A 13,786-nucleotide genomic window follows, 5' to 3' on the forward strand; every position below is an offset into this window, starting at 1 on the left:
AGCTGATGTAGAACAGCAGTGAGCCAGGGTTCAGGGAGGATTTGCTTTAGCTTGGGTTCCTCGAATGGTATCGTGGGGATATCCTGTTAGCTTCTTTTACTACAGGAAGACATTGTGTCCCATAAATTCCTTACCTGCTGCGGGTGGAGACTCTTTCCCCACCTCTCATGCCTCGGCTGGGCTGCTTTGGGCTTTGCTCTTACCAAGGCGGGAACACATTGTGTTCCGTGAAGTATCATGTCGTGCGGCTGTATGGAGTGGTTTGCACTTTTTGGAATATGTGCTGTTCTTCCATCATCAGTGCCTGGGATTCTCTCTCTTTTTTCTTTCCCTCCCTACTTCTTCAGCTTCCAAGCGAAATGATCACCATAGCATCTCTGCCCCACTGCAGGAAGTTGCCCTCCTTTGGGACCCCAACCCCCCGACCCACAATCTTATTTTTGCTATGATGACTAGTTCTTTCCTGTTGCAGTGATGAAACACCATGATCAAGGCAACCTGCAGAAGCGTTTATTTAGGCTTGTGGTTCCAAAAGGTTAGAGTCCTTAGGGGCAAAATAAGACGCGGTGACAGGAACTGGAAGCTAAGGGCTCATGTCTTGAGCCACAGGCACCAACAAGCAGAAAACAAAGTCGGATGGCACAGTCTTTAAAGACTTTCAAAGAACAAGGTCATGCCCTCTAAAGCTTAGCACCATCAATTCAGGACCAAGTGCTCACATGCCTGAGACTGGGGGGCACGCTGCCATTCAAACCATCACATGTGTGGTGTCCTCTCTGTACAGACTAAGGTGTTGAAGGATGGGGCGCACCCCACCCCCTTTTGTGCCGAGTATATCAGTAAGTGCTGTTTAAAAAGCGATGAGCAGAATGCCCGTACATAAAGTAAGCTGCAGAGTGGGTTCCGATCATCTGGGACAGTCTGATCTAAAATGTTTCTGGGGTAGTTCCATGGCAGCCTTTTTATTAACTTCTGATAGAGCTAATGGAATAGCATTTAAATTTGGTCTTTGAAAAGAGCAGACAGATTGCTGAAGAGTTAGTTTAAAAAAGAGCGCTGCTAGGGGTCCCAAGACCCACTTCGGTTACCTTCCGCCACCTCACACACAGGGATTGTCCCTCCTAGTTCTGCTTCCTCTCTTCTAAAAGCCAGCGTTTCCTGTTTCAGAAGGGAATACATTTGCGCTTCTAAAAAAGAAGTTAGTTATCTTTAGCTTTCTTTTAAGTTTGGCGAATGTTCCCACAACAGTTACTTCATGGGGGTTTCCAGCCTTGGGAATAGAAGTAATAACAACTCTCGATTACTACACCCACCGTGCCACAGGGAAGAGCTCCAACCTTCCCTCGTGCTATGTGATGGGTCACTTACTTCACAGTCATTCAAGAGCAAATGTCCTGGCTGGTAGCGAAGACTCCTTCCTTCCCTTCAGCTCTCCTAGGTCCCATCTCCCCTTGTTTTGGTCCTCAATCTGCAGGCCCTCTATTTTGGACATGTTACAGCTGAAAACAAATTGCAATATCTTGTTTCTCGGCCTATTTTACATTGTATGGGGGAAAAAACTGCAGATAAAAATGATTGCATTGGAGCCAGGTGAGGTGGTATGCACCGCCAATCCTAGCGCTCAGGCAGAGAGGTGGGTGGATCTCTGAGCAAGTTCCAGGGCAGTTAGGGCTACATAGAGAACCCTGTCTTGAAAACAAAGAAGCAACAACAACAAAAAGATTGAATTGAAGAGGACAACAGGGCTAGAGAGATGGCTCAGTGGTTAAAAGCACTGATTGCTCTTCCAGAGGACCCCGGGTTCAATTCCCAGCACCCACATGGCAGCTCACAACTGTCTGTAACTCCAAGATCTGACACCCTCACCCAGAAATACATGCAGGCAAAACACCAATGCACATAAAATAAAAAATACATTAAAAAAAATAAGAAGAGGACAACAGAATGGATGGTGTGAAGAGCCAGAAAGCCGCCTGGGTCGGCCTGGCCTGCTGCTCCCCGCGGGCGTGGTAGCACAGGACTGTAGGCCGCCTGCTTGCCCTTACTCCAGTTCTTCCTTCCTTGTGTTGGTTTCTAGAGGCCTGATTATGTCACCTCTTTCCACGAGACACAGACATCTTCATCTGTGCAGAGACGGACTAACCGTGCACCCACATCTTCCTGTGAGACCCGCTGAAAGACCGGTTCAGAATTTCCCTGCAAACCGAGGAAGCGGCTTTCCACTTTTCCGTGTTACACATATGGTAACTTCACTTCAAGCCACTTCTCTCACCACATGCCCTGAATGAACAAGAGCTTACAGACCCTGAGGGTTACCTAGGAGACATGTTTAGCAGGCAGGTCGGGATTTCCCATGGCAGTGCCATTTCCAGTCCCCACCTCACCAGCCCTTCACTCCCTGGCCTGGGCTGCACTCACCATGGAACCTGCTTGTTTTCCTGGGCCTTAGGCTGACTGCTTGCTCTAGCCCAGCCTTGTCTGAAAGAGATACGGGGAGCTGGGTATGGTGACACATGGCTGCACTCCTGTACTCAGGAGGCTGAATTAGGATTCCAACTTGGGACCTACCTGGGATGCATAGCAAGACTGTCTTAAACAAACAAATAAACAAATCAGGACAAACAGAAATGAAGCTTCAAAGGTATGGGGGGGGCTAGCCTCATATGCATGAATCCTTCCGTGGGTTTGATCCCCAGGACAGCATAAACCAGACTCCATGACACATGCCTGTAATCACTGGAGAGGCAGAAGCAGGATAATTAGAAATTCAGACTCATCCTTTGTAGCATGATTAATAAAAACCCAGAGACAGAAACCGGGATGTAGTAGGAGGCCACTTGTTCGTTTCCTGGCTGCCCAGACTCCCGAAATAGTCACACAGAAACTATATTATTTGAAACACTGCTTGGCCAGTGACTCTAGCATATGCCTAGCAAGCTCTTACATATTAAATTAACCCATTTCTATTATTTTATATTTTACCACGAGACTCTTGGCCTACCGGCAAGGTTCTGGCTAGCAGCTCACATCTTTCTCCTCTGACGGCTCCATGGCTTCTCTTAACTCTGCCTTCTTTTTCCCAGCATTCAGTTTAGTTTTCCCCACCCAGCTCTGCTCTGCTAAGCCACTGGCCTAAAGCAGCTTCTTTATTCATTAACCAATAAAAGCCACACATATACAGAAGGACTTCCCACACCACTAGGGTTCAACCTGAAGGTCAGAAAAGCCAAACAGCCACTGGCTCTTACCTCTCCCTCAGGCTGAAATGGGGAATCTCAGAATGAGACCATGTGTGAGCGCTGTCTCCTCCCGTCTTACATTCCTCTCTAGGGCTGGGATTAAAGGTGTGCACCTCTACTGCTCAGTTTCTATGGAAAACTAGCATGACTATGGGGATTAAAGGTGTGTGTCACCACTGTCTGGTCTGTAAGGCTGACCAGTGCGACTGTTTTACTCTCTGAACTTCAGGCAAGCTTTTTCTATTAAAATACAAATGAAATATCACTACAATCCTTAGCTACATAACAAATTGGAAGTCAGCCTAGGCTACACGAGAAAAAAAAAGTAAATACCATTAGCTACATGGATAATGAAACTTTCTGAGTTAGGTGTGGTTGCTCACACCTGTAATCCCAGTACTTGGCTTTAGCTGGAGGATGCCCCAGGAGGTCAACCTGGTTTACATAGCAAATTTCCCACCAGCCTAGATTACAGAGACACTATCTCAACAAACCAAAGGAAAAAACTTTCTTGTAGCCACACTTGAAGAAACGCAAGTGAAATTAATATCACCGATTTTATCTTATTTAACACTTTGTATCTGAAGGGCATACTTTACTTTCTTGCTGTGTTTAATCCTTTAGGTGTTTTATACTAACAACCCTTAGCATTTGCATACTAAATTTTCATCTCAAATAATTGATCTATATTTAGATTTCATGAAATGTCAAGTCCAAAAATAGACTCAAATACTTCCGTTGTTCTAAACATGGAAAACTTTTCAGTAAGCCAATCATGGCTTTAAGATGAAATAAAGCTAAATGCCCTGAAACCCTTCTCTTTCCTCTCCATTAAGTCACTTTCAAAGCGCTCCGCTCCGTGTTTGTCTGGGGGCAGGAGAGGCCTTTGTGGCTGTCCTCTGAGAAGACTTTTCCTCCAGCTCCCTCCAGCTCCCTCCCTCCTGCCCTGGCTTAGATGGTGCCCAGCCAATCTCATCGGCCCACTCTTTAATAGAAAATGCTCCCGGTCACCACCCTCCACAGTTCTGATCCTGCTCATTCCACAGAACTTTCATCTCTCCTGCCAAATAATTACTAACTTATTATCTGATTTGCTGCCTCCCCCCCCCCACTTGCTAGCTGTAAGCTCCTTGGAGCACTATCTGTTAACATAATATCTCAGCATTTACAGCTCAGGAGTTAGGGCCTCAGCTAGAGGTAGCGAGTTTGCTGGTCTTGGGTATATTCTCCAGCACTTAAAAAAAAGTCCATTAAATTTACTAGATTACTTTTATAAAGACTTGTTAAGTTGTTAGACGGTATTGGCTACATTCAGTAAACCCCATAAAGATGTAAAAGCATGGTTGCTGAGATCTCTGAAATGCAGCCTGACTGTGTTCTTTGTATTCCGTGCTGTTTAAGCTGGAAGCAGTGGACAAAGGAATGAGAAGCAGAGAAGAAACTTACAATTTAGTTACAAAGACAAAGGTCATGACACAGTGAGGATGTTTCAAAAAACTAGAATTGGTGCTGTGTGTGTTCTTTTGTGAGAATTTCCCAGGAGGCATTTCAGCTACATGCTTCCATATCATGAACTTTTTGACATGGGTGACACAGAGAACATACAGCAAACGGGAGTGTGCAGACTAAGAAACCTGCACTTGTTTGAACATGTTTGAAACAAGGGACAGAGAGGAAAATGGGCTCCAAAAATATTGACCCAAATTTTGTAGCGACTAATTTACTATACAAATTTTTGAAGGAACGATATTTTGAAACTAGAATTATGTAGAAAACTTTAAGAATCGTTGCCTTTTTAGCCGCCGTGATGCTCTGTGGAGGTCAGAGGACGCCCTGGTGCAGGAGATGCTTCCCTCAGCGTGTGTGGGAATTAAGCCCAGTTTAACCTCCTCAGCCACCTTGCGCTTGAGAACTGCATATAACATTTTAAGCTTACTCACATTTCCGGACATTAACCCAGCTTCCATACCTGAGATATATGGTAAAGTTTGACTCTAGACAAGAGAGGGGTGCTGTTCTTCCTGGAGGAGACTCTAGAAATCACGGCTATAGAGCACCCCCCGAAGTCTCAGGACTCTCAGCACCGGACAGTTTATGTCTAATTTTAATTTTTTTCTTTTGCCTGTTTTTGGGGGGAGAGTTCGAGAAGTCTCGAGTTCTCTTAGGAAAACACTTTGTCTCACACACAGGAAATTGCAATCAGCAGAGGATGAGTGAGGACAAAGGTTCTTTCCAGTTTTCTGGAAGTGGAGATTGTCACGATGGAACATCTAGATTTCCTTTTTTCTTTCATTGAAAATGGATTTTTAAAAACATACATATTCTGACTACCATTTCCCCTTCCCCCTACTCCTCCCAGTTCCTCCCTACCTCCCCTTCCCATCTGGATCCGCGCCCTTTCTGGTTCTCCTTAGCAAAACAGGCTTCTAAGAAATAATAATAAAACAAGATATAAAACGCAGACAAATCAGAATGTGATTAAAGAACCAAAGGAAAAACACAAGAAATTCACAGGCTTGCACACTCGGGATCCCATAAAACCCAAACCACAAGCCACAGTCTATACTCAAGGGACCTGTAGGGTAGGAAGAAGTACATATTATAGGAAGCCTCTACTGTAGGTTGCCAAATGACCCTTTAAATGGCCTTAGTTTTTGCTCTCCTTCTGCATATTCTGTCCTTTGCCCCCTCTTTCCTCCCTCTTCCTTCCCTCTCCCTTCCCTCTCCCTGTTTGATCCCCATTCCAGTCCAGCCCCCCCCTTCATAATTATTCTAATTCCTTTCCTAGGATGATCCATCCTCCTGCCTAGTCCCTTACTTTCTACCTAACCTCTAAGGTTACACAGATTCTATCTCGTTTATCAACTAACAGCTAATGTCCATATATAAGTAAATACATACCACATTTGTCTTTCTGGGTCTGAGTTACATCACTCATGTTTTTTTTTTTTCCTGGCTGCATCCATTTCCATTATATAAATATGAATTTCATTTTATAATGGCTGAGTAATATTTCAGTGTATAAATGTGCCGTATTTTCTTTATCCATTCATTCATTAGTGGCCATCTAGACTGTTTTCAGTTTCCGCCTATTAGGAATCAAGAAGCAATGAACGCGGCTGGGCAAGTGTCCCTGACATAGGGTGGAGCTTCTTTGGGGTCTATAAATACCCAAGAGTGGTATAGCTGGGTCTTGAGGTAGATCAATTCCTATCCTTCCAAGGAACCACCACACTGATTTCCATAGCGACAGTACGAATGTGCACTCCCACCAGCAGTGGATATGTGTTCTGCCTCCCACATCCTCACCAATATGAACTGTCTTTTGTTACTGATCTTGGCCATTCTGATTGGTGTAAGATGAAATCTCAAAGTGGTTTTGAATTTCCGTTTCCCTGATGGCTAAGGCTGTTGAACATTTCTTTAAGTGGATCTCAAACATTTGCATCTCCTCTTTTGAGAATTCTGTTTCAATCTGTACCCCATTTTTAATTGGGTTATTTGTTTTCTTGATGTCCAAGTTTTTTTTTAAGTTTTTCATATATTTTGGTTATTAACCCTCTATTAGACGTGTCCTTGTTAAAAATCTTTGCCCACTTTGCAGGCTGCTGCTTTGTCTGAATGACGGTGTCCTTTGCCTTACGGGAGTGTCTCAGCTTCATGAGGCCCGTCTCTTCGTTGCTGGTCTTGGTGCCTGTGCTATCAATGTTCTGCTCAGGATGTCGTCTCCTGAGCCAATACATTCAAGGCTGTCCCCCACTTTCTCTTCTAGCAGGTTCAGTAGCTGGTTTTATGTTGGGGTCTTTGATCCATGTGCAGCTGGGTTTGTACATGGTGATAAGTGTGGATCTATCTTCATTCCTCTACAATGCAGCAATTCAGTTTGAGCAGCGTCGTTTCTTGGGGATACTGTCTTTTTTCCAGTGTTTTTCTGGCTTTATTTAAAAAAAAAAGGTGTCCATAGGTATATGAATTTATTTCTTTGTCTTCAATTCTATTTCATTGATCAATGTATCTGTGTTTGTGCCAATAAAATATAAATTTAAAAACATGCTGTTTCTATTACTATGGCTTTGCATTACAATTTGAGGTTGGGGATGGTGACACCTCCAGCAGTTCTTTATTATTTGGGACTGTGTAGCTATCCTTTGTGTGTGTGTGTTTTCAAATAAAGCTGAAAGCTGTCCTCTCAAGTTCTTTGTAAGAATTGTGTTGGAATTTTGATGGGGATTGCATTGAATCTGTAGATTGCTTTTGGTATGATGGCCACTTTTACTGTATTAATCCTACCAACCCGTAAGCATGGGAGACTTTTCCACCTGCTGAGATCTTCAGTTTCTTTCTTCAGTGTCTTAAAGTCTTTATCATACAAATCTTTCCATTGCTTGGCTTGAATTACCTGAAGATAGATTTTTTTGAGGCCATTGTGAAAGGTGTTTCCCTGTTTCTTTTTCTCAGGCTTCTTGTTGTTTAGTATAGGAAGACTACTGATTTTTGTATCCTGTTACTTTGCTGAAAGTGTTTATCAGCTGTGGGAGCTTCCTGGTGAATTTTTTGGGGTCACTCATGCATACTATCTTATCATATGCAGATAAAGATACTTTGACTTCTTCCCTTCCAATTTGTGTCTCCTTGATCTCCTTTAGTTGTCTTATGGCTCTAGCTAAGACCTCAAGTACTACCATATTGAATAGGTATGGAGAGAGAGGGCAGCCTTGTCTTCTTCCTGATTTCAGTGGAATTGCTTTGAGTTTCTCTCCATTTAAGTTGATGCTGGCTATGAGCTTGCTGTAAGCATAGTAATAACAAAGACTTTTGTATCCCTGCTCTCCAGGACTTTTATTGTGAAGGGTGTTGGGAGGGTGTCAAAAACCTTTTCTGCATCTAATCAGATGATCATGTGGTTTTTGTCTTTCAGTTTGTTTTTATTGTGGGTTACATTTATTGATTTTCTATACTGAACCATTCCTACATCTCTGGGATGAAGCCTACTTGATCATGATGGCTGATTTATTTTTTTGTGTGTATTTTTAGATTCTGTTTCCAAGTACTGAGATTTTTTACATCTATGTTCATAGGGGAGACTGTTCTGTAATTCTCTTTGTTGTGTCTTTGTATGGCTTAGGTATCAGAGTAATTGCAGCCTGATAAAAATAATTGGGCAATGTTTCTTCTGTCTCTGTTTTATGGAATAATTTGAGGAGCATTGGTGTTAACTCTTCTTTGAAAGTCTGGTAGAATTCTGCACTAAAACCGTCTCATCCTGAAGTTTTTTGTGGGGTGCAGTTGGAGACTTAATGACTGCTTCTATCTTACTGTGGGTTATAGGTCTGGTCTGTATAAATTGCTTGTCTGATATTGACTTAACTTTGGTAGGTGGTATATATTGAAAAATTATCCACTTCTTTTAGATTTTCCAACTTGGTGTTCAGGTTTTTCTAAGCATGTCCTTACGATTCTTTGAATTTCCTTGGCGTCTGTTCGGTCTCCCTCTTCATCTCTAGTTTTGTTAACTGGATTTCCCCTTTCCACCTTTTAGTTAATTTGGCTGAGGGGTTTTCAATCTTAGTGATTTTCTCAAAGAGCCAACTCTTTGTTTCATTGATTATTTATGTAGTTTGTTTGTTTATAGTTTATTGATTTCAACTTTGAGTTTGGTTATTTCTTGCTATCTACTCCTTCTGGGTGAGCTTGCTTGTTTTTGTTCTAGAGCTTTCAGGTGTGCTTTGAGTCTCTGGTATGAGAGCTCTCCCTTTCTTTTGTTAATGTGAGTGCTTAGTGCTGTAAACCTACCTCTTAGATCCACTTTTGTTGTTTGGGTGTATTGAGCTTTCATTTTCATCCAGTTCTAGAAAGTTTTTAATTTATTTCTTAATTCTTGCCTTGACCCATTTCTCTTTCAGTAAAGAGTTGTTTTGTTTCCATGGGGTTTTAAGCTTTCTGTTGTTTCTATTGTTAATATCCGGCTTTAATCTCGGGCCTGACAGGATACAGGGAGATATTTCAGCGTTCTTGTATTTGTTGAGAGGGGTTTTGTGTGTGTGTGTGTTCACGTACATGGTCAGTTTTGGAGAAGGTTCCAGGAGGTGCTGAGAAGAAAGTATATTCTTTTGTGTGGATGAAATGTTCTGTAAATATGTTAGGTCCATTTGGTATATTGTACCAGTTAGCTCCAGCGTTTCTCTGTTTAGTTTTTGTTTGGATGACCTGCCTAGGGTGGAGAGTGTGGTGTTGAAGTCTCTCGCTATCACTCTGTGAGAGTCACTGTGTGTTTTAACCATGGCAGTGTTTCCTTTATGAATACAGGTGCCCTTGCGCTTGGTGCATACATGTTAAGAATTCAATATCCTCTTGGCGTCTTTTTTCTTTGAGGAGTATGTAGTGTCCTTTCTTATCTCATTTGATTAGTTTATTTTGTTAGATATTAAAATGACTACACCAGTTTGTTTCTTGGGTCTGTTCTCTAGGAATATCTTTCTCTATCCTTTTATTCTGAGCTAATGTCTATCCTTGATGTTAAAGTTTTGTTTTTTGAATACATCAGAAGGATGGATCCTGTTTTTGAGTCCAGTCTGTTAGTCTGTCTTTTCGTTGAGGAATTGAGACCCGTGATGGTGAGTTGCCATTGTGCAGTGTCTAGTGATTTCTATAATTTTGTCAATTTTTTCCCTCTTTCTTTTGATTTTCTTTGACGGTCTGAGATTATCTGCTCCTCATGTTTTCTTGGGTGTAGTTAACCTCTTCAGGTTGAAGTTTTCTTCCTAGTGGCTTGTGTGGGGCTGGATTTATAGATGAACAGTGCTTCAGTTTGGTTTTATCTTGGACTATTTTTCTTTCTCCATCTATTGTGATTGAAAGTTTTGCTGGGTATAGTTGGCATCTTAGAGTCTATAGAATATCCGTCCAGGCCCTTCCTGGCTTTCAGAGTCACCAATGAGAGGCCAGGTTTCACTCTAGGAGGTCTGCCTGCTTGTGCTATTTCATCTTTTTCTCCGATAGCCTTAAACATTCTTTTTGTTTGGTATGTTTAGTGTTTTGACTATTGTGTGCCAAGAGGAAGGGGTTTTTTTTTTTTTTTGGTCCAGTGTATTTGGTGTTCTGTATACTTCTTGTATCTTGATATGTTGGGGAAATTTTCTTCTATGATTTTGTTGAAAATATTTTCTTATGTGTCTGACCTGGGTTTCTTCCCCTTCCTCTGTTTCTGTTATCCTTAAATTTGTCTTTCCACTGTTTCCCAAATTTCCTAGATGGTTTTGTGCCAAGAGTTTTCAAACTTTAGCAATTTCTTTGACTGAAGTCTTCTATCTTGTCTGAGATTTTTCTCTTGTTTTTGTTGGTGAGGCTTGCTGCTGTTTCTTCAAATTCTTCAATTTTTCATTCCCAGTTTTCCCTCCATTTGGTTTTTCTTTATTGATCCTGTTTCCACTTGCAAGTCTTGGGCAGTTTTTTTCAGTTTGTGCTACTGTCTGCTTGTGTTTTCATTGACTTCTTCAAGGGATTCATTCATTTCCTCTTTAAGGATGGCTAGCATTTTCATAAAGGGTTTTTTGAAGATTGTGTCTGCTACTTCCACTATACGTCATTGCTCAGGACCTACTGTGAGTCGCTGGACTCTAGCGAAGGCATATTGTCCAGGGTGTTCCTGTGTTTTACCCTGGAGTATAGATATCTGGTTTGGGAAGATTGTAATTTTGGATGTTGATATCTGGCCGTGTCTTTGTTGAGTGAGTACTGTGTTCCATAGTTTCTATTACTCTCTTTGGATCTTAGGAGAGTGTGGTGGGCTTGTGTGGCCTGGTAGGGAGTGCTTCTGAGTCCCTGTCAGGCGTGGCCACTGGAGGTTCCAGTTAGAATGTGTTTCTCAGGATTGGGAGTTGATTCTGAGGAATGGCTATGGACTAGAAGGAGGGTGGAGAGTAGGGGGTGCCATCAGGATCTGCTAATTCCCCTGGGATTGGGGGTAGGAAGGGGGAGAGGCCATAGTTGGTAGTCTGCTGCACGGCTGGGGATGAAACTGGGGGACTAGTTTTAGAGGAGATGAGGAAGAGTGAAGATCAGAATATTGCCAAGCTGTTTGGCTAGCTGGTGAGGCTGCCTGCTGTGGCTGGCTGGTTCCCAGAGAATTCTTGTACGAGTTGGCAGTTGAGACAAAGGGATAGGGTGGTGGTAGTGAGGGAGCCCATAGATCTGTGTGATCTGCTGGAAATGTGGGCAGAGAGGAAGGGGGGGGGGGCGTAGCAGGTGGTCTGTTACAGAGCCAGGATGAGACTGGGGGACCAGATGGGGGGTGAAGGCTGTCAACCTGTTTCCATGGCCAGCATGGCTGGTGGGTTCCCCGGGAATCTCTATGAGAGTGAGCCTAGGAGAGCTGACTGGGGCAGGGCCAGCTTCCATCTTCTGTGAGAAGAAGGCCAGCAAGGGAGGGGGGCCGTATAGAGCTGTGGGAAAACCACCTGCTAGCCAGGTTGAGGGGAACATGCGAGACGTTTTCACTTCAAATTCCCAGTGTGGGGAGGCTGTGATGAGGGGACTTACAGGAAGGTGTCCATGAACCTGCAGAAAATATTTAGACATTGAGCCAGTCACTAAATGTCACCATTGCAGAGGCTAGGCTAACATTCCGACTACCAGAAAACAAAGTACACTTTTCCCTGTGTCAGAGTGGCACAGGGTGATGGGGAACCGTATGTAAAATGGAAAGTACGAATTTTTACAGTGAAAATGTAGTTAGTTGAAACAATCTGACCATGACTTAAATTCAGAGTTCTCCTCTGCCTGAGTCCAGCTGTTGAAGTGAAACGATTGTGTTCTGGTGCTGCCCTCTGGTGGTCACTGGTCTTCACAGCGTCCTTTGGTCTGGCATGCTGGTCCCAGGAGGAACAGTGTCCTGCCTCGCCTGTCTCTTTGATGCCTGTGTTCTTTAGTCACCTCGTGATAACCCCGGGGTCCTGCAGGCCCCCCTGATGCCCCAGCTCTCAGACTCTTCTCTGCAGTAGTGTTTTGTGTATCTGTGTGGATACCAGAGGAATTTCAAGGAGCGCCTGAGAAAGAGCTTGCTTTTTGTTGTTTAAGATGACCTGAATCTGCACTTGCTCTGTGGCAGTAAAAGTCATAATTTGATTGTAAGCTCTAGGACTGTTGCCAGCCATTGTGTAACCTCCACTGGAGTTATGATTTAAACGTGGCGGAGGGAACATAATGCTTCTCTCCTTATTAGCAATCTAATCCTTAAAAACAAAACCAAGATGACGATAACAGGCCAGGGAGATGGGTCAGTCGGTAAAACGCTTAGTGGGTAAGTCTGGCGCCCCAAGTTCAGTCCCCAGAATTCACAGAAGAAGTCAAAAGTGGTGGGTATATATGTAATCCTCAAACTCTTCTGGCAAGATGAGAGCCAGAGACAGGAAAGCCAGTCAGCGGGGAGGTTATGGACGGCGGCAGAAACAAGACCCCCCCTCAGCGGCTCCCCAGGCTGTGCTTGAACCGACATGTATACATACTATGGCATATCTGTGCGTGTGCACTCACACAAGAATAGTAAATAAAAAAAATACAAAGTTTTTTTTAGCAGTTTTTTATTTGAGATAATATTCCTATACCATAAAATATACCTAATTAAAATGCACAGTTCTTAGCTGGGCATAGTGGCAGATGCCTCTAACCCAGCAGTCAGGGGATAGAAGCAGAGGATGGTGAATTCGAAGCCAGTCTGGACTACACAGTGCATTTGGGATCATTGTTGCTGTCATTTCTGAGCTACCGACACATGCCGTGTGTGCTTTCAAAGCACTGCATGTGCCAGGCAGCGGGTCACCAAAGACCATACCCTGATCCGTGGTGATCTTCAAGTGACAGAGAGGAAGGCAAAGCTGTGGTGACAGGATGGGGACCTTGCGTGGAGGGAGGAGGCGGCCGCAGAGATCCTAAGGAAGCTCCTCTGATGATGCTCTCCTTGCTCCACAAAGGAAACCCCATTCGTTAGCAGTCTGCCTGTCTCTCTCCTGGACCTTTAGAAACATTGTCTTCCCATCTCTCTGCTGGTTACTGCAGGCACAGTGGAACATATCAGGACTTCCTAATCTAACATCTGAATGATACTCTGCTTCTCCGTTCATTAGAGGTCGGACACGGAGCCATAACCTAGAATTATAAGTATTACTAAGAGTATTTCTAAATGACACTTCTTATAAATTACTGCTATTAAGAGAATGAGTGAGGGTGACGAATCGGGTCTAAGAAATTAAGGTAGCAATCAAACAAAGTCTGAGTCAGTGCCCAAGGAGAAAAGCTAACACCAAATACAAAGCAAGGTGGAAATTTAGTGTCATTAGAAAGGCTGCAGTTTTCCATACTCTGGACAACACTGGGTTATAGAAATAAAAACTATAGAGCCGGGCGGTGGTGGCGCACGCCTTTAATCCCAGCACTTGGAAGGCAGAGGCAGGCGGATCTCTGGGAGTTCGAGACCAGCCTGGTCTACAAGAGCTAGTTCCAGGACAGGCTCCAAAACCACAGAGAAACCCTGTCTCGAAAAACCAAAAAAA

The 13,786-nt window shown here is 43.4% G+C and overlaps 1 protein-coding gene across 16 annotated transcripts in view; it reads left to right on the forward strand.

Annotated features, from left to right (window-relative positions):
• Window positions 1–13,786, forward strand: part of Art3 (ADP-ribosyltransferase 3 (inactive)) — a 119,152-nt gene that overhangs the window by 71,283 nt on the left and 34,083 nt on the right. For 12 of the 16 annotated variants that reach the window (XM_050149776.1, XM_050149779.1, XM_050149775.1 and 9 more), the window contains exon 2: window positions 2,078–2,243. The exons of the other annotated variants lie outside the window; for them this stretch is intronic. In XM_050149776.1, the coding sequence (XP_050005733.1) occupies window positions 2,078–2,243 (166 nt within the window). The remainder of the gene's footprint in view (window positions 1–2,077; window positions 2,244–13,786) is intronic. 16 annotated transcript variants of the gene reach the window in all.

Source organism: Alexandromys fortis, unplaced genomic scaffold (genome assembly GCF_014885135.2).
Source record: "Alexandromys fortis isolate MF-2015 unplaced genomic scaffold, M_Fortis_MF-2015_v1.1 scaffold_0, whole genome shotgun sequence".
Lineage (NCBI taxonomy): Eukaryota > Metazoa > Chordata > Mammalia > Rodentia > Cricetidae > Alexandromys > Alexandromys fortis.